Raw genomic sequence first — 21,221 nt, forward strand, 5'->3', positions numbered from 1 at the left:
TTACAAATATATGCCCCCCCCCACCACCACCACCACCACCTTTGAATATTGCTTGTGTATTTAGAGAATAGATGAATGAGAATATTAGTGGTAAACAGAAAAGATGTCAGTGTGCAGATGAGTGGCTACCTCAAAACTTCAACTTATCATGATAAATTTTTTTTCCATGCAGATATCTGACGCTGACTACTTACCTAAAATAATGCAAAAAATGAATTATAACATCACAACAAAATACAAAAAAAATATATATAAAAATTAGCAGAGCAACACTCTAGAGGTAACAGGGGAATATACATATAGAAGACTACAATTCACTGTAGTCTTTTATATTTATATTTCTCTGGTAGTGCTTTTGAAATACATTTACTTTTATAATAGATGTATTCCTATGTAAATTTTCTTTTGTCAGGTCAACTCAAAATACTGTAAAAATAAATTATCACATTATAAAAACAATATTATTGTTATTTTAATTATTAAAGAAAAAAAAGCAAACACTTCATTTTCATAACATCTCAACTTTTAAAAAGTCCAACTTTTCACCATACAGTTTCCTCCAAGGGGAAATCTGAAGCTAGCTGCTTCAGATTTCCAAGGATATTAACAATATAAGCTACTAAATTTGATTTGCAAACCTATACACTATTAAGCAACATTAAAGGAACTGTTGCAAACTGCAATGACTAATGCTGAAGAGGTCAAGGTGTATTTGATTAATTGTTGTCTCCAATTATATGCTGCTGTAGCATCTGAAAAGGCAAAAAGCCCAAGGCCAGCAAGTGTACACTGATGAGCCAAAACATTATGACCAGCAAGTCGTTATGCAAATTGAAGCAACTGCAGGTGAACTACAGAGTGTGTGCGCGGGTCGGGAAACAATATAAAAAACACCTGATACTGAGCTCCTTTAATCAGTGTTACTCTTGTTCTTCAGATGGCAAAGACAGCGGACTTAAACGAGTTTGACAAAGGCCAAATTGTAATGGCCAGACGACTGGATCAGAGCATATCTGAAATGGCATGGCTCGTGGGGTGCTCATGGCCAGCCATGGATAGTACCTACCGAAAGTGGTCCAAGGAGGTAAAACCCATAAATAATGCTCTTCAGCATTATTTATTGTAGTTTGCAACAATTCCTTTAACAATATATAATATTGCTTAATTCTGCAAATCATTATTTGATCACAGCACGCTTTAAGCTGCTAAATTTGATCAATAAAAAAATAATAAAAAAAAAAAAAAATCACCCTATGCCATGACTTATGTAAACTAAAATTCAAAAAAAAAAAATAATAATAAATAAATAAATAATGAATTTAAAAAAATTAATAATAAAAATAAGTAATGCCATTACAAACATCTATTACTTTTGCAGCACATATAAAAATAACCAGGAAATTAAAAAAAAAAAAATCAAAGGCACTTTTCATATTTTGGGCTGGAATGCAGCTTCTGTGCAACTGCTAATGAGTTAGGCCTATCCATATGTTATTGAGAATTATCAATTATCAAATTAGCATTTTACCATTAGAATTAGTAGAGACATATGATAAAAGAAAGGAAGCTTATGCGGCATCAGCCAAAAAAAAAAAAAGAAAAAAAGAACACTCCCATTTCACCCCTCCATTCGTTCGAAATACCTGTCCAGCTGAGCCTTAAATTTATTTAGGCTATCAACTTCCACAAAAAGGGATGGAAGTCTGTTCCACCAACCAACTACCAGCTGGCTAAAGGCAAATTTCCACACATCTATCCTACATTCGTCTTTCCTCAATTTGAATTTATGCCCTCTCAGGTGATTATTCTGAATAAGAGGAAGAATCCCATCGGCATTGAGCATACTCAAACCATTCAAGCCTTTATACACCTCTATCAGATCACCTCGCCAGTGCCTAGTCTCCAGACACTAATTTGCAAAACGTTCTTTGTAAGAGCAACCATTGTTCCATTCATTAATCTTGCCCTTCTCTGTACTCGTTCCAGCAGCTCTACATCCTTCTTGACATGAGGCCTCCAGACCTGTATACAGTATTCAAGGTGTGGCCTGACCATTGCCTTATACAAGGGAATAATCACCTCCTTATCCCTGCTAAAAAAATTCCTCTATACCATTGACAAGAAACCAAGAGATACTCTTGCGGCCCGTTGAACTGCTCAGAAAACTTCATATCTGCCTGCACAATTACCCTCAGGTCCTTTTCATTTTCTACCACTGTCAGTGTAGTACAACAGAGTTGATACGGTGCCCTGGGGTTACTGTTTCCCATAAGTAGTACTTTACATTTGTCAATGTTAAACTTCATTTGCCACCTCTCAGCCCATCTGCTCAACCTTTCCAGATCCTGTTGCAGCAGCAGCATAGCGTCAGTAGTGTCCTTAACAACCCTGCCAACCTTTGTATCGTCTGCAAACTTGGACATTAAATTTGATATACCATCATCAATATCATTTATAAATACAGAAAACAACAATGGACCCAACACTGAACCCTGAGGGACTCCACTAATAACATTAGTCCACAATGAGCAGTGGCCATTGATTACCACTCTCTGTCTTCTCCCCATCAAAAGCCTTTCTAAGATCCAAATATCAAAGTTATTCCCGGCATCCAGTTCTTTTGTGACTGCATCATAGTATCCAAACAAATTGGTCAGGCAAGACTTTCCCTTGACATCCATTTAGGCCTAAACCTTGAACAATATTTCTTCTTATTATTATTATTATTATTAGCAGCCATATGGTATAAGGAAGCCTGAGGCTTATGCTGCACCAGCATAAAAAAAAATTCGAGAGAGAGAGAGAGAAGTAGAGGAAATCACCAAGAAAGAGAAGAATGATGATATCCAGATCAGGACCCTGGGTGTGCCAAGCCCATACTCACCAGATGTGAACCCCCTGTTGGTATGTTAAACCTAGTAGCTTCCAAGATAAGTTCTTTGAATGCTTCCCATTTTGAATTTGCTGTTGGTAACATCATTAGTTGGTTCCACTGTATAGAATTTAAATACTGTCTTAGACCATCGTAGCCACCTCTACGAAAACAATATCCCTTCCCTGATGGTAGTTACCTCTTTGAGTAAATCCCACTTCAGCACACTGTGATCACTGCCACCTAGTGGTTCCTTTATCTGCAGATTCTTAATGCATGAAGAATCACTACTGATAATCAAATCAAGTATAGTTGCCTCCCTCTAGTTGCCTCCCGAACATGCTGATGTAGAAAACAATCATCCAATAAATCCACAAAAGCCTTGCTAGTGTGTGAGTGACCAACCCACAAATTCCAGTCAATATCTGGGAAATTGAAATCCCCCAAGACACTCTGATGTACTGGCCCACTCTATTTTCCTGTACAGTTTCTTATTATACTCATCAGAGTCATTAGGCCTATAGCACACTCCTACTCTCAATTTTGATCTCCCAATGCTTATGTCACACTAAACTGACTGGACACTGCACTGTCCAGCAATGTCGACTGGCTTCACTTCCTTGGATTTTATGTGTTTCTTAACTAATAGCATAACCCCTCCTCCCTTCCTATCCTGTCTGTCCTTTCTGTACACATTGTACTCCCCAAATTCTAGTTCTGTATTCCTTATATCTGTGTGACACCATGTCTTGATATCCCAACAATATCTGCCTTTGAAGTTTTGAGCAATACCTCAAATTCATCAAATTTATTTACCAAACTCCTAGCATTGGTGTACACCCAAGAATACATGCACCTGTTCCTATTCTTAGCTACCCTAACACAACCCATGTGTTTACTTGTACCGCAATGACTCCCAGCAGTCTCTGAAATACCTTGCATCTTGTTTTCCAGGCTGCTGCTCATTTCAATAGAAGCAGTGCAAGGATCACTTTCACCTCTGCCTGTGGCTACTGTTAATCTATTAGTCCTTGTATCTCCCCAAGGAAGCAGTTTTCCGACCCACCTAACACTGCCTCAATAGCATCAGCAAATATTCTTGCACCCTTTCGATATAGAGTAAATGCTATTGAGTAGAGTAAAAGCTATTGAACCTTGTTAATTTGAAGGTTTCTATTCCTAAAAAACTTTTTTACAGTGTTTCGGTGAAAGTCAGCTTCACTGGATACTGCATTTTATGAATGTAAATTTTTAAAATCATTAAGGTGTCATAAAGGTGTTTCATATATCTAAATGACTTATCTATGATTAATGAAAGAATGTGCCATATTTTTTATCATTTTCATAAGTATCCTATTATATTATACTTTTAGAAAAACAGATTATAATCAATAAAACAGCTATTTACTATTAGGAACATAAAAATAACAAATAAGAATAAGAAAAGGAACTGCAATTTTACCCCAAAAACCATAAATAATGACACAAAGAAAACTTAGATGTCAGGCTAATGCAAATTATTCACATTCTTACCTTTAGGTTGTCTAGATGGATGATATATCTGAATGTCAAACGGCTGGGTGATTGCTCTTTGGACAACTCGCACATCAGTACCATTCCATTTATTTGCCTGTCAGATAATATTTGCAAAAATATGAATAAAGAATTTTTGAAATATAGTAAACAAAATTTTTTTTTTTTGCTCATCATTTCATTGATTAAAAAAAAAAAAAAACTTAAATTGCAACTGTAGCACAATTAAAAAGGGGGAAAAAAAAAAAACCCAAACCATCCCAGATTTCACACAGAACAGCAAAACAACAAAGAGTACTGGATTTTCCAAATATCAAAAAATATACTGAAATCATGATTACCTCCAAGACAAAATATTTGCAAAAATATCAATAAAGAATTTTTGAAATATAGTAAACAAAATTTGTTTTTTTTTTTTTTTTTGCTCATCATTTCATTGATTTAAAAAAAAAAAAAAAAAAAACTTAAATAGCAACTGTAGCGCAATTAAAAAGGGAAAAAAAAAAAAAAAAAAAAACCAGACCATCCCACATTTCACACAGAACAACAAAGAGTACTGGATTTTCCAAATATCAAAAAATATACTGAAATCATGATTACCTCAAAGACAAAGTGACTAAAAATTTAGCTATAATTGTACGGGCACCTCAAAATGCAATTCTATTACTGTTGTATACCTCATGTATCACTAATACTTATACTATTCATTATTTGTATAACTTGTAAAAGAAACAAGAAGTTCACCTCAATATGATACGTAGAACACTTCCATAACTCTCCAGAAATGAAAACGAAAACAATTAAAAAATCGAAAATCTTACATTGCAGTAAGGAATAATTACCAATAGTTAAAAATCAATTTAACGCAATTAAAAAACAAGTTAACGTAATTTAAAATTAAGAAAAAATTTATTTAACGAAAAAAATTGCAAAATGATTTTCCTTCCTAAAGCTGACAATGCTTTACAATTAATTGTAGAAACTGTCGAAATTAAATTACATGACAATTCTGTTAATGTTCGCTGGCCTTATCAAATCTCGGACTTATGGTCCTTTAAGAAGACAAATAATCCCTATTTAAGTTCCATGCTCACCCCTACTCGATAATTTTCATTCCTGTGATCATGACATATGGTCGAAAAGCATTGTCAGCTTCAGGAAGGAAAATCGTTTTGCAATTTTTTTCATTAAATTAATTTTTTACTTTATTTTTAATTGTGTTAAATTGATTTTTAATTGTGTTCATTTGATTTTTAATTATTGTTAATTATTTCTTACTGTAATGTAAGATTTTCGATTTTTTAATTGTTTTCGTTATAATTTCTGGAGAGTATCATACTAAAGTGTTCTACGTATCGTATTGAGGTAAACTTCTCTTATTCTTTTACAAATATTGATATCAATATAGAATGCATTGGGCATTATAGCTCTGGCTCATACTATCAAATTGTATAACTTGTATATTTATTACTTGCATGCGTTACTTTAATAATAGTTGTTTCCTAACGTATCTAATAAAATAAAACATAACGAACAGCTATCAAAATACTGTACCCTGATTACTGAATTAGTTCTCCAATCAGTCCAGTATACATAATTATCATATAGTGCAATAGCAAATGGATGGGAGAGTGCTTCATGTCCTCTAAGAATTTCATGATGTTCCGATCCATCATATTTTGCTGAATGGATAGAGTCTGATCTGAAAATAATAAGAATACTTTCAGGCCCAGTTTATTCAGTCTGCATTATTACCATTTCATAATATGTAACATAGTGTCTGCAATATGATAAATATCTATTAATCAAAATAATATCATATAAATCATTTTACTCACCTGGCATCAATCCAGTATATTCTAAGAGCTATATAATCCAATGTAAGTCCATTTGGCCAGGCACCATCAATTACATCATCAACTCGAAATACTACTTTCCTGCTATCTCCGCTCATAGATGCTTGTTCTATTCGGGGTGCTTCTTTATCCCAGTCAGTCCAAAACAATACACTATTTCAAAAAATTAAGAGTTTACCATTATTATTCTCCCACATTTGGGAATAAAATCAGAATGATAAACACACCATCTGATATGTTTTTGGAATTTAAATATATATATATATATATATATACACACACACAACACACAGGATATCCGGGTTAGAGGTATCCAAAAATACACACACATATATCTCAGCATCTATAAGGTGTATTAAAATAATTTTTTCGTTATTATACAGATTAACTCACAAAGTTTTTATGAAGGTTAGTAAAGTTCAATGTGGGCACTGTTTGTAGCTCGACAGATGTCAAAATAATACTTGAGCTTTTGCCAAGTGTTTTCCAGCATCTGAGGCATTATTAGAGCAACTACTTCGACGGTACACTGTTTCAAACTGTCCAAATCACGAAATTTTCTCTGGTACAGTCTTTAATAAACTCACATGCAAAAAAGTCCAATGGAGTCATATCCAGAGATCTAGGGGGCCAGGCAGTTCGGCCTCCTCTTCCGATCCATCGTCCAGGAAAAGTGTCATTCATAAATGTGGTAACATCTCGATGGAAGTCTGGTGGAGCACCATCTTGCTGAAACCTGGGGGAATCTGTTTGTTTGTTATCTGTTTTTTAGGAGCATTAGCAACTAAGGCCATATTGCTCCGGGGATATGCGGTGGTCATTCCCTGACCTTTCCGCATCCTCCGTATTTGGTGATGACGGGCTCGAACACTGGTCTAATCAAGAAGCGTGTGCTATGCGCTGCTGCTCCTTCCCATCTGGCTACAGAGGCGCCTGGGGGAATCTGTGGAACAGCAAAGATCTGAAGCATGTCAAGGTAAGTGTGTCCCGTCACTGTGGGTTCTATGAAAAAATGGACCGATGACGCCATTTTTGTGCACTCCTAACCAGACATTGACTTTTGGTGTGTCCCTTTCATTTTCAATCACTTAGTTAGGATTCTCTGTACCCCCAAATGTGGCAATTGTGTCTGTTAACTTTCTTACAAATGTGAAAGGTTGATTCATCACTGAATAACAACAGATCAAAATAATTGGGATTGTCATCAATACGGCTGATCATCTTGGCAGCAAAATCAGCTCTTAAGCAGTGATTATCTAGCTTCAGGTGATGAAGAAGTTGAAGTTTGTACGCACGCAAACGGAGACGGTTCTATGAAAAAATGGACGAATGACACCATTTTTGTGCACTCCTAACCAGACATTAACTTTTGGTGTGTCCCTTTCATTTTCAATCGCTTGGTGAGGATTCTCCGTACCCCAAATGCAGCAATTTTGTCTGTTCACTTTCTTGCAAATGTGAAAGGTTGATTCATCACTGAATAACAACAGATCAAAATAATTGGGATTGTCATCAATATGGCTGATCATCTCAGCAGCGAAATCAGCTCTTAAGCGGTGATCATCTGGTGTTGAAGAAGTTGAAGTTTGTATGCACGCAAACGGAGACATTTGTGAACAATGTCATGAACTGTTGAACAAGGAATTTGCAGTTCATTACTAGCCAGTTTATTTGATTTACGTGGGCTCCTAGAGAATGACTCACGCACCTGATCCACAGTCTCATTGGTCACATGCTTTTTCGGGTATTTCCCAGTTTGTGAAACCAAACTTCCCATCTCTTTTAGAATCTTATCCCACTGAAGAATGGATTTGGATGTGGGAGGATCCACATTCCATTCCTTTTGTGCATGCTGCCAAACACACATAACTGACTGAAATTCAGCTAACCAAAGCACACACACACTGCACCGCTGTGGCATACACATCTCAACTGAGGCAATAGCTGTTCTTATGCCGTTTCTGTGCATGCACGACTACTGGTGATGCACCTGCACTAGTGACCTTGACAGTGTGATGAAACAAATCTTGGAGAGATTTCCTATCGACTGTGCTTTTGTTTGAAAAAATATAATGAGTGGTTCTCGCATTATAAGCTGTTATTTTTGGATACCTCTAGCCCGGATACCCTGTATATGAAAAAGAAGTCATGCAAAAGACACTGATATGAACCAAGGTTAGTATCAATATAACCTATCATAATAATTGTATATCATATGAAAAGAAATTTTTTTTTTTTTTTTTTTTTCCCTATAAAAGATATCACCATAGAGTAATGGATTAATTTTACAATAATCATGCCTTTATTGTTACACATCAAAGAACTTTAGTTTCTTCATTAGGTCTCTATTATTGTATTAGGTCTTAGGGTGTATTAGGTCTCAATGATTATTATTCTTTCAAATTACCCCCTTCCATTGACTACTTTCCTCAATACTATCCTACTTATTAGATCTTTAGGTGTAGCCAGATTAAGTTCCCTTTGCTCTAATTACTGGTCAATACCATCAATCCCTCTTCCTAATCTATTGGTCATTAGGCCTATTAATATTCATTTATGCCTTGAATATCGGTTTACCTAATCTTCTTCTGTTGTCCTTTCAACATGTCTATACCATTTTAAATTTGATTGTATATATATGTTACCCTAGAATTTTTTCTTATTTCAATATATGTAATATGAACTTGCTATTGCTTCCTTCTGTTAATTAATTTTTTTTTCTTAGAATTCTTTTGAAAAAAAAGTTCTAATTTTTGATCAGTTCCTTCATTTCTTACCATGTTCTAAATACCACAGGATAAAACTGTTATAAACAGCTAACTTTATCATTTCGACTAATTTCTCTTTTGTTCCAAATTAATTTGTTTAACTGGCTTCCTCTTTACTTATTATACTGCTTATTTCCACATCTAAATCTCACACATACTTTCATATTCAAATAAAGCAAACAATGGATAATGAGCTTTAACATCAACAAAATAATTAGCATGCATTAAAAAAACTCTGCTTAGGTGTCTGTACTGAATCTACAACATTTGCATTTAATAAAGTTCAAACTCATAGAGTCCTTGCACGACTAATAAAGAAATGAATCCAGGGGCAATGTTATAGTGAGTTGCTATTACTTGATGAAGTGATGGCTTTATATCTTTTGAAATTGTTGGTGAAAAGCTGGACTTTGACACCAAGAGTTGAACTGTGCAATGATGTCATCTATAAAACAGATTTAAAAAAAAAAAAAAAAAGGACTAAAGGGGAAATCATATGGAAAACATGAACTAACTGCGAATAAAAATATTTAACACCATCCACAAAATTGAAAACACCGTGGTTCTACAGCAAGTACAAGACCCAATCAAGGCAAGTTGCATTTGGTTGATTTTAATTTTTAAAGGTGCATGGGCAACTTAGCCCATGGTGCACCAAGTCTAATTAAAAGTTTACAATTTAAAATTAAAAGTAAACTATAAATAGGTTACCAAGTCAAAATGTAAAAAAAATTAAAAAGAAACAAGTAAATCTCAATATAAAGCAAGTAAATAAACAAAAGTGTATATGACTACTATTAAAATGCATTTATATATGAATATAAATTTATAATTTTTAAAAATTCAAACATCTCAGACATATCTTCATGGTCAGAAAAAATTTGACTGAGTGTATAAGGCTCAGTCAGGTGACTAAAAGTGCAAAAACACAGATGGCACACATTGATAAAATTCTGACATTCAATAATAACATGCTAGACAATTAAAATGGTGTCACAATGTTCAGATATAGGAGGGTCATTAATCCTCAGCAGAAAGGAATGTGTAAGATGACTATGTCCTATGCAAAGCTGAGCTAGAACAACTTGACTTTTTTTCTCTTCCTTAAGTGTACTTAAGGGAACACATTTTCAGTACATTGAAGACATTCAGAAAAAAAAACTGAAGTATTAAAAATGGCTTACAGAAGATGACCTCCAGAAATGTTTCTATGCTTGGAAGAAACATTACGGAACAGTGTTTGTAAGCCCAAAGCAATTCTTTTGAAGGGGATAACTTGTAAGGTACAAAATATTTTATTATGTTTATTTTATTGCAACAGTCTCATTATTTAATAGCCACGCCTTGTATTTTACTGTCCCTGCATGTCCAAGGGACAGCAGAATTGCATATTACAATAATTCTGAAAATATTTTAAAATAAAGATTAAAAGTTGTTGCCAAATGATAAATCTATGAAGTAACCTTACATTACGTAATCCATTAAATAAATTACGAAAATAATAATTTCCATAATTGTTATTTCTTAATCACTTAACAGAAGCCTGCAATTAAAACTGAGTTGCCATAAATATAGAAGACAGGTTGTCCCATGAGTGCTTTATTTCAATCCACTAATGAATAATTTTAAAAGTAAATAGAACTTTACTTTTAAACTGTTGATTATAGTACATGCACAACATCAAATTCAGCAAATTCAACAACTTATGCTACTACAAATGAATTGCGATATATGTAGAATGATATCAACTGCCACCCTACAGGTACTAACTTACTGATCCCCTTGGACTTTCAGGCACTTTTATCAGCCTCTCACCTACCATTAAGAAACCTGTACTGATACCGATATCTGACAGAAATACAAACGTACGTGGCTAGAACTGATAGACTTATGGTACATACCCACTGGAATAACTGCACAACTGGTGTAACTACCAAACTTTTCCTCCCTGAGGTATCCTACATCAACAAACAACATTCCACTTGGTTCTTCCCTAACGTCTATACTTCCTTCCTATCAACTGGCCACAGGTCCTTCAAAAGGTGCTTTCTGGAGTTCGGCCTAGTTGAAGATGCCCTCTGTACCTGTGGAGAACCTGAAGACTGGGACCACATGATGCACTCATGCAACACAGACTTAAGAAACCAACTACTCCTAGACCTTCACACTACATCACTTCACAAATTTAAATAAATACACCAACCGTTTTGATTAAAATAGTTTAATACTGTAAAAATATAAAAATATAAATATAATAAAATGTACCAAGCGATACAGTGGATACCGTAAAATAATATTTACAAAACTGATTTACTATAAAATAAAATAAAATTTATTACGAAAATGTTAAAATACAAAAATTAAAAGCGATAAAACAATAATTGTAGCTTTTGGGGGCATCCGCCTCCTTTCTCAACAACAATGCTACTTGGGCAACACATCCTTTAGTATCAGGTTCACGGCACCCGTGGCCGACCAGACGTGCCGAGGTTATGTGGGGGAGACAGGACGGCGACTAAAAGACCATCTGGGGAACACGTGAGAGCCATACAGACCGCAGAGTTCAATAAGTCCGCGATTGCTGAGCATTATTGGGAAAAACAGCACCAAGTCTCCCCTGAGAATGCTGTCATCCTTGACCGGGCGCACAGGTTCTGGGACCATAAGTGGTTGGAGCATTTGTGGATTGGCTCATCCAAAAACAGTAGCATGAATAGGGATAGGGGTGTTCGGCTCCACCCCATCTTGGAAGCTGTAGTTATTTATTTATTTGTTATTTGGGGTTTTTTTTTTTTTTTTTAGGAGCATTAGCAACTAAGGCCATATTGCTCCGGGATATGCGGTGGTCATTCCCTGACCTTTCCACATCCTCCGTATTTGGTGGTGATGGGCTCGAACCCCGGTCTAATCAAGAAGCGTGTGCTACGCACTGCTGCTCCTTCCCACCTGGCTACGGAGGCGCCTGGAAGCTGTAGTCCTTGCAAGAGATGAGCGCTTCACGTTTCCACATTCTCGAGCCACTTCCGGTTCTGGCGCATGTGAAAGAAATACTGAACATGTGCCTGGTCAGTCACGAGTGTCGTGAACCTGATATTAAGGATGTGTTGTCCAAGTAGCATTGTTGTTGAGAAAGGAGGCGGATGCCCCCGAAAGCTACAATCATTGTTTTATCACTTTTAATTTTCATATTTTATTGTATTTTAACATTTTTGTAATAAATTTTATTTTATTTTATAGTAAATCAGTTTTGTAAATATTATTTTACAGTATCCACTGTATCGCTTGGTACATTTTATTATATTTATATTTTATATTTTTACAGTATTAAACTATTTTAATCAAAACGGTTGGTGTATTTATTTAAATTCGTGATATGAACTATTCTCCCAACCTCAGAGGCCTTTTTGAGTGACTACATCACTTATTATTAGCTATACGGTGTGAGGAAGCCTGTGGCTTAGGCTTCACCAAAAAAAATTCCCAAGTTACCCTGAGAGAGAGAGAGAGAGAGAGAGAGAGAGAGAGAGAGAGAGAGACAGAAAGAAGGGAATCATCAAGAAAGAGAAGAATGATGATATATCCAGCTCAGGACCTTGGGTGTGCCAAGCCCATACTCATCAGATGTGAGCCACTTCAGCCAGAAACCAATTTATTAAAGTCTTAACAATGCTGGCTATGCACTGACCAGATATGCTGAGGTCTTTCGTCAGTGCTGGCATCACCTGCAACCTCCTAACACTACTCCTGGACAATCTCCTCCACGCAGTAATTGATACTCAGCCCCGGAAATTCCCAGTCACAAAACTGAAAATTGGGATGCTAATCCACTCTTACTGCTGGCCCAGGGCCCACCTCTGGGTGGGATGATCCTTAGGAGCCACCCAACTAGGAGCCCCGCTGATGCTGCTCTGTGGTTCGGCATGAGATTAAACTAGTCACACAGCTTGACTGCTGTTGTTGTTGTTGTTGTTTGGTTTTTTTTTAGGAGCATTAGCAACTAAGGCCATATTACTCCGGGGATATGCGGTGGCCATTCACTGACCTTTCCGCATCCGCCGTATCACGGGCTCAAACCCCAGTCTAATCAAGAAGCGTGTGCTACGCACTGCCACTCCTGCCTACCTGGCTACAGAGGCACCTTTGACTGCTGGCCTTTGGAATCTATTTCACTGCATCTCTGGGTCTATCTCCTATCACATCACCATTTGTTAGCCGAGGGACAGCAAATGGTGATGTGATTGGAGATAGACCCAGGGCAATGATTGGTACCTCTGGGTACTAATTATTGCCCTGGTTACTGTCTCTTCTTTGCACTTTCCTTGGCTCCTCTCCACTCTCGCTCCTGCAAGTGTGTGGACGGCCTGTAAGATGTCTTTCCACTTCCTGGCCCGGCTCCTCATGCCAGTGGACAGATGCTGGGAAGCTCCTTCCTGGTGATCGAGCCTCCCAGTAACAAAAACTCCAGTCAAACAACAGAAAAAATACACTACTCACACAACCCACATCAACTGGCTTTGCAATGTTGTGCGGCGTCACAGAGTACTTAATGCTGATTTGTGGGAAACCCACAGGAACTGCAGAACAATAACACTATATCCACTATGCTAAACCTATACCTATAATATTTTTTTGCTTTCTTCTATGTTATTTTTTTAAAAGGAAGAAGCAGATAAGCTGAAGTACTGATGAATAGCATAAGTAACATAAATTAATCACTACAAATTTATTTGTACATCAGTGAACTTCTATGTAAATGAGCTGATATTAAATTATATAAACAGAAACTCTATCCCGCCATACAAGTAAAAATGAAATAATGTACCTTACCCATAACGAGGATCTAACGCAATAGCTCTTGGACTTTCCATATGACCAGCAATGAGAGTTCTCCTAAAGCTTCCATTTAATTTTGCTATTTCTATTTGATCTAAATTGCTTTCAACCCAGTACAAATTTTCTCCAATCCAGTCAACGGCTAAACCTTCTGCTGTGGCCAAACCAGTTTGTACAACTACCTCAATATTGGTTAAAGCTATCAGAAAAAATAAAGATACAGTAAATACAAATTGATTTTCATTTCAAAATAATCAATTAGCATACACATTAATAGTATGAGCATTAGTAGAGGCATACATTGCAAGAAAGCAAGCTTATGCGGCATCAGCCAAAAAAAAAAACACACTTTCATTTCACCCCACCATTCGTTCCAAATGCCTGTCCAGCTCAGTCTTAAATTCATTTAGGCTATCAACTTCCACAACAAGAGATGGAAGTCTGTTCCACCAATCCCACTGGCTAAAGGCAAATTTCCGCACATCAATTTTACAACTGTCTTTCCTCAATTTGAATCTGTGCCCCTCAGGTTCTTAATCTGAGAAAGAGGAACAATCCCATCAGCATTCAGCTTGCTCAACCCATTCAAGGTCTTATACACCTCAATCAGATCATCTCGCAGGTGCCTACTCTCAAGGTGCTGAAATTTGCAGAACTTAAGCCTTTCTTGGCAAGAGTACCCCTTTGCTCCCCTCACCAATCTTGTTGCCCTTCTTTATACTCATTCTAGGAACTCTACATCCTTCCTAAAATGAGGCCTCCAGACCTGTACACAGTATTCTAAGTGTGGCCTAACCATTGCCTTGTATAACAGGATAATCACGTCCCTGTTCCTGATAGCAAAATTCCTATATATATATCATTGAAAAGACTCCATGACCTGCCCAACAAACTTCATATTTTACTGCACAATTGCCCCCAGGTCTTTTTCACTTTCCATTTCCCTGAGTGTAGCACCACACAGTTGGTATATTTCTCTTCAGTTATTGCTACTCATATGCAGTACTTTGCATTTGTCAATGTTAAACTTCAGTTGCCACTTCTCAGCCCATTTGCCCAACTTATCTAGATCCAGTTGGAGCGGCATACTGTCTTTACTGTCGTTAACAACCCTGTTAACCTTTGTATCATCTGCAAACTTGGACATTAAACCTGATATACCTTCATCAATATCAGGTTTAATGTCCAAGTTTGCAGATGATACAAAGAGAACAGACTGGTGAAGGGAGCAAAAGGGTGCTCTTACCTAGAAAAGCTCCAGTTCTGCAAATTGCAGCATCTTTAGACTAGGCACCTTCGGGGAGATCTGAGTGAGGTGTTTAAAGTGTTGAATAGATTGAGTAAGATGAATGTTAATGGAATTCTTCCACTTGCTGAGACTACACATATGAGGGGATATATATTCAACTTGTGGTAGGATGGTTGCCAGATAGATGTGTGAAAGCTTGCCTTCAGCCAACAGATGGTTGATTGCTGGAACAGGTTTCCATCTGTTATTGTGGAAGTGCATGGGTTGAATAAATTCAAGGAAGAATTAACTAGACAAATTCTTGGAGGGTATGGATGGGTGAACTGTGGGTTTTTTTTTTTTTTTTAGCTGATGCCATATAAGCTTTCTTTCTTGCATTTCCCACTACTACTACTAATTAGGAGTTGGCAATCAGGTAAAAACTAGGCACACATGGAAGCCACTTGGAATTTGGGAATCAAACCAACATTTTTTTTACTATTGACTTTTGTTACAGTCCTTGTAAAACACAAAATTTTGGTTTAGTTCCAGCTTTGCTCTAGCAGTCATTAGAGAGCCAATCTGAACTGGTTACTGTAGTTTGCACCTTATTATTAATTTTTTAAGAAAATTTCTAGAAACTCATTTGTTAACTGTGGAAATTTTTAATTTGACCAATAAAAATCTTCACTATAATAATGCTGAGGTTTTTAGTTAGGGATGCATTTTCTGTACCATTGCTTCAGTGACTGAACTGCTGACACACACACACAACACACACACACACACACACACACACACACACACACACACACACACACACACACACACACACACACACACACACACACACACACACACACACACACACACACACGGCTAGCCGGGTGGATAAAGTGCCTGCCTGACAACCCAAAGGTCGCGGGTTTGAATCCTGCCTCGGGCTTGGATCAAAGTACTGCAAAAACCTTGGGAGGTGCATTATGGCCACAGAAGCCAATGCACCAACAACTACCAAAAAAAAACACACACACTTCGTAATGTGTGAAACTGATATGGATGGTCCTTTGTGTTTAGAGCTGACAGTGTAATAAGAACAGCAATTCAGTCACTGAACAAGTGGAAGAGGAAATACCATGAAATGCCTGGGAATTATATCATCTATCATTACTTTACACTGGATTCAGTCACATGGAGTTGGTTTGACTCCACGTGACTAATGGCATTTGTGCTTCATCTACTCTGTCCACACAACTGAAACTCCTAATAGCTGTTGTTGAAAAACAGTTTCTTTGAATTGTTTCCAGAAAAAATTTTAGAAACGTTTGTTAATTATCGCACAATCAGCACAAATTCATTATTAAGTTATCTAATTATATGCGTGTGTTGAATGATGAGCCGCAAAGAGATAATGATAATAATTTGGCTTTACTGCCACATTCTTTCCTCCAATTGGTAACCCTCATTAGCTTTGCAAAATTAATGCATTAACTGGACTCAATTTGTTTATGTGCACACTTCTCATTTAATGCAGGAGGGCTGCTGTTAGTGATGTGCTCTCCTCAAACTTAAATTTTGGTTGAAAGGCAGAGTTTTTAACTTTGAATTCTCTCTGACAGATCTAAAGTAAGTTTTAATTTTCCAAAAATTAATTAAAATACGTTTTTAATACAGAATATAATTTTTCACAGTTGTGTTCAGAAAAGATTGAAATTATAGGGGACATGAAAAAAATTAATAATTTTGAATTTTTTTTTTTTTTTTTTTTTTGCTGATTTTTCAAATTTTTGCATTTTCCCACACATATTTCATTATATGTAGATTGAAGTGCTTAGATTTCACTATACTCCATTTTCGGTTACCTGCACAGCAATGTCAAAAGAACTCAGATTATACAGTTTACAATTAGATATTTCCTTTAAAATAATTGTTTCAAGCTGCTTTTAGTGATATGCTCCTGAATGGTTATTTTAATTTCTTACTAAGATTAAAATAACCATCTTTATACCATAACATTTCCAATTACAGTAAACTCTAATTGAGGAAATCTGAAATCCAGACTACTATAAAATCTGCACATTTCCCAATTCATAAATATTAAGAAAATAATCTGGCGCTCCTATCATCAATGATCACATTTGTCTTTAAGGATTAATGCATAAAATGGTAACTTTTTTCCCCCCTTATAAGATGGTCTGTTTTGTCTTTTAATCTGCTTTTGTCAGCAGGAGTTAAAAACATAGATAATACAATGGTCTTAATTCTTACAGCAGAACCAATTTTCCTTCACAATGAGTTGCCCTGATATTGCACTACTTTCAAACAGATAGCTCACTGACAGTTTGACTGGCTATTTGTATAAAAGATGAGGCTGCTACAATAGTCTGTTTCAGGATTAATGGTCCCTCACCGAGATAGCCTCACCAAGGTGGTCTCTAGTAACAACATACAGACTAAACAGATGTAAAGAAGATTTTTGATGTGAGCTGCCATGTAGTATACAAAATCAAAGTTTTTAAAGTTAAAATATAGGTAAAACTATCTGGTGAAAGTAGTATGAAATTAGTGCAGAAACTCATTAGAAAGATAAGTATGTTCTGCTATGAGAATTATGATTATTGCATTATCCATGCATTTTAAATCCTTCTGCCTGCAAAAACAGGTGAAAGAAGTCAGTCATTATAAATGTTTATGGGTATAATTATGTTGTGCTTAATATTTACTGAAATATGCTCCTCTAAAACTGATCAACCACCAAGTATAGACTCCACTAAAATTCAAAAAATTTTAAAATCCAGTTTACTGTATATTTATTTGAAAAGCATAAATTTCAAATTAATCATCTAGAAGAATAATTCAACCTTCAAAGCAAATTTTGTTTAGCTTCGTAGGATAAAAAAATCTCCCTGATCATAAGAGTAAAAGGGATAAAAAAAATGCATGTTATCATATCACCAAAACAATATATTATATACTTTATTTATAAAGCAGTGGCTAAGGGTATTCGTATTCATGGCTAAAGAAAAAAAGACATGATATATAGTGCCAGCTTTGTAAAATTTTAAAACCAATGTATTGTTAAACCAAACTACAAGAAATAATTACATAATAAGAAATTATGTAGCCCATAAAAATTCATTATTTTATATATAAATTTATAACCCTTACATCCTGATATCATTGATCCTCTGTAAATTTTGTCATCCACAACATCAGTCCAAAAAATCATATCTCCATCTGGTGAATGGTAAAAATCTAATGCTATGGTATTTTTTAAACCAGAAATTAGAGGTTTCACCGACATAGTATGAAGATCAACACTTCGAAGCTCATGCCGATTGGAAAATATAATATAAGGCGGTGTTGGATCTGAAATATAGGACAAGGAAATATTACTATAATTTTTTTTTTATTACATTAAATTCATTTACATGTCAGTAGATACATTTTGATTCAGCTATTTCATTCACTGTATAGCTGACACCCTTTGCCAGTCAAAATATTTATCATTTATGACCTTTATTAATCAAGTTAATTTAGTTTTTGGTCTAATAAATAATTTTGTTAGAATACTTTGGTTTTTAATATAATTAATTACATAGGATTGGTGTAAATACACCATAGTTAACCCATATATTTGAACTACGTATGTAGCGTAGAGGGCATCGTTTTAATTGTATCTCATAATGTGATTGCCTTCACAACGAGATAGCTACTATTGCATTACTTCAAATAAATAACGCTTCTCTAGCAGAGAAGACTACTGTTATTTATTTTCAGTGGTACCACCACCCAGATGTTGTTTCGAAGCTGTGCGGCTTCATCATCAGTGGGTGAGCAGGTACCCAGGTAATACAACAAGCCATCACAGTTGCGAAGTTATATCCACATTATGAGAGATGCCAAAAGGGTGTGGTGGTAATGTATTTGGAAAATTATCGTTGTATCTCTCTCTCTCTCTCTGGAATATCAGTGTAACTGGAATAAATTAACTCGGTAATATTCTTTGAAATTCTGTATGAGTACTTGTTGGCATTTGGAATAATACAATCACTTGTATTATTCCAAATTCAAGTGGCTATCAGCTATTCATCCTGTCCATCCCTCTAACAGTGAAGATGTACAAATTATAGCTGAAAATAAGAACTTTGACATTTTAAGTAGAGACTGTTTGGTCCCAGACCAAATTTGCTTCATTGCATATCTTGGAAAGTATAATAATAATATTTCTACATTTATTACAACTATAACATATGTAATTAAAAATGACATGTTAAAATTAAATGTTAATAAAAATGACATGTTAAAATTAAATGTTAATAAAAATGACAGTACATTGATAATACCAATAAACAGAGATTTCTCATAGGCACTGCCCATTTAGTTTCTAGAATTGCACAATATTTATATTTCACTCTCATCTCTCTGTTAATATTGGAAATTTTTTAAAAAAATTTTGTTAAATGTTTGGTACTGACGAAATAGCAATTTCATCTCATTAAACTAGTAAGTAATGTATGGATTTTTTTTTTTTTTTTTGACTATTTTCTTAAGTGAAAGCTAGCATCCCATTTACACCTAATAAATGCGTGAGTGAATGCTCCAAAAAACCAGAAATGTTTAAAATTGGCAATTTAACTTCTCTAACTAGCATACCTGAATATCCACTTCAAACCATTCATAAAATTCTGCTGTGTCTTTAAACTAGGAATGCTAACCAACTAGCCAAATTTGATACGCTTTACTTTAAAGAAATGGCATTCAATATCAAATTGAATAGATATCTTCTAATTAGTTGTTGCTGGACCTAATCTTAAAAGAGGGTTTTTTTCTGTCATGGTACAATAATAAACAGTAAAACAAATTTTAGTGTTGTTGTCAAGTTTGTTTAAGTTTGTTGTCATGGTACAATAATGAACAGTAAAACAAATTTTAATGTAATCATTTTACTGCTATTTTCTAACATTCTCATTTCTTCTACTTCTGAGCTATTTTTATAAAACTTAATTGCTGGTTTACAGAGCATAGAAGAAATAAAGAAAGGTATAATTCCATATTTCGATACTTACCTGTACTTTTGCAAGTAAAGTGGTCAGGTTCAAGTTCATATCCAGGTTCACATTCGCACTTATGGGTATGTTTTAGCTGGGTACATCCTTGGCTACAAACTCCCCATTCGTCACATGGTGCTGCATCTACAATAACAATAAAACCTTTAAAATATGATATTACAAAGTTTTCAAAATTCTGTAATGCTTTTAACAAATAACATTTTACTGTTTGGTATACAGGTCACCTTCTCAAGAAAAGTGACGTAGGTAGTGACACTTATCATAACATGATAAGTGTCACTATCTAGATTCAGGGCTGACCATTCTCATTAGAAGATAAACAACATGTTGTGCTCTGTTGTCGGTATTGTAGTTATATTTGTTAAAATTTTCAAGTTAAAAACTTCATGTCTTTTTACATTATTACTGTGCAATAAAATAAAAAGCATTTTTGGCTTTTATCACTTTTCTAGAGTGTTACATACAGATACTGTATGTATGCACAGCCAGAGGCAGGAAACTGTACTAGTACATGCAGTTAGTCTAATATGAGGATCAAAATAATTCTTAATATAACTAATATAATATCTTAAAATTGGAAAAACTCAGACATATTGCCTTATATTCTGCAGTTCTGGGGGGAAAAAAACCAACTGAATTAACTGAAGTCACTGGTTATCAAGATATGATATAATGTTGTGTATTTTTTATTTTATTTTATTTTATTTATTTTATTTTTTTTGTTACATTAGAAGACAGTAAAACCTGACTAATTCAAAGTTCAAAGGACCAAAATACTTTCTTTTCAATTTAAGTAGGTTCAAAGTATCTATCCAGGAGCAGAACACTAAGAGAAATTTTTCAGTCAGATACTTCCAGACACTCTTATTAAAACTGCTGAATTTTTGTAATTCTCATTTAAATTATTAATAATCTTTTAGTTTTAAAGTAGCAGATATTCATTAATAGATAGTTAATGCATTAACTGCCTATTCATATCAGTGCAATATGAGAAAAATCATCAGTCAGATACGATTATGCTATGGACAAATTCAATAAATTTCTTGCCCAAGATTTCTA

General features: G+C 35.2%; 1 protein-coding gene across 1 annotated transcript in view; it reads right to left on the bottom strand.

Moving 5' to 3' along the window:
• Positions 1 to 21,221, bottom strand: part of LOC150075985 (prolow-density lipoprotein receptor-related protein 1-like) — a 1,358,636-nt gene that overhangs the window by 972,948 nt on the left and 364,467 nt on the right. The window contains 6 exon segments of the mRNA XM_090387555.1: positions 4,406 to 4,502; positions 5,960 to 6,107; positions 6,244 to 6,414; positions 13,857 to 14,061; positions 18,259 to 18,459; positions 20,160 to 20,285. Coding sequence (XP_090243681.1) covers positions 4,406 to 4,502; positions 5,960 to 6,107; positions 6,244 to 6,414; positions 13,857 to 14,061; positions 18,259 to 18,459; positions 20,160 to 20,285 — 948 coding nt within the window.

The sequence above is a fragment of the Mastigoproctus giganteus genome, chromosome 13, assembly GCF_048544385.1.
Source record: "Mastigoproctus giganteus isolate SK-2022 chromosome 13, ASM4854438v1, whole genome shotgun sequence".
In the NCBI taxonomy this organism is placed as follows: Eukaryota; Metazoa; Arthropoda; class Arachnida; order Uropygi; family Thelyphonidae; genus Mastigoproctus; species Mastigoproctus giganteus.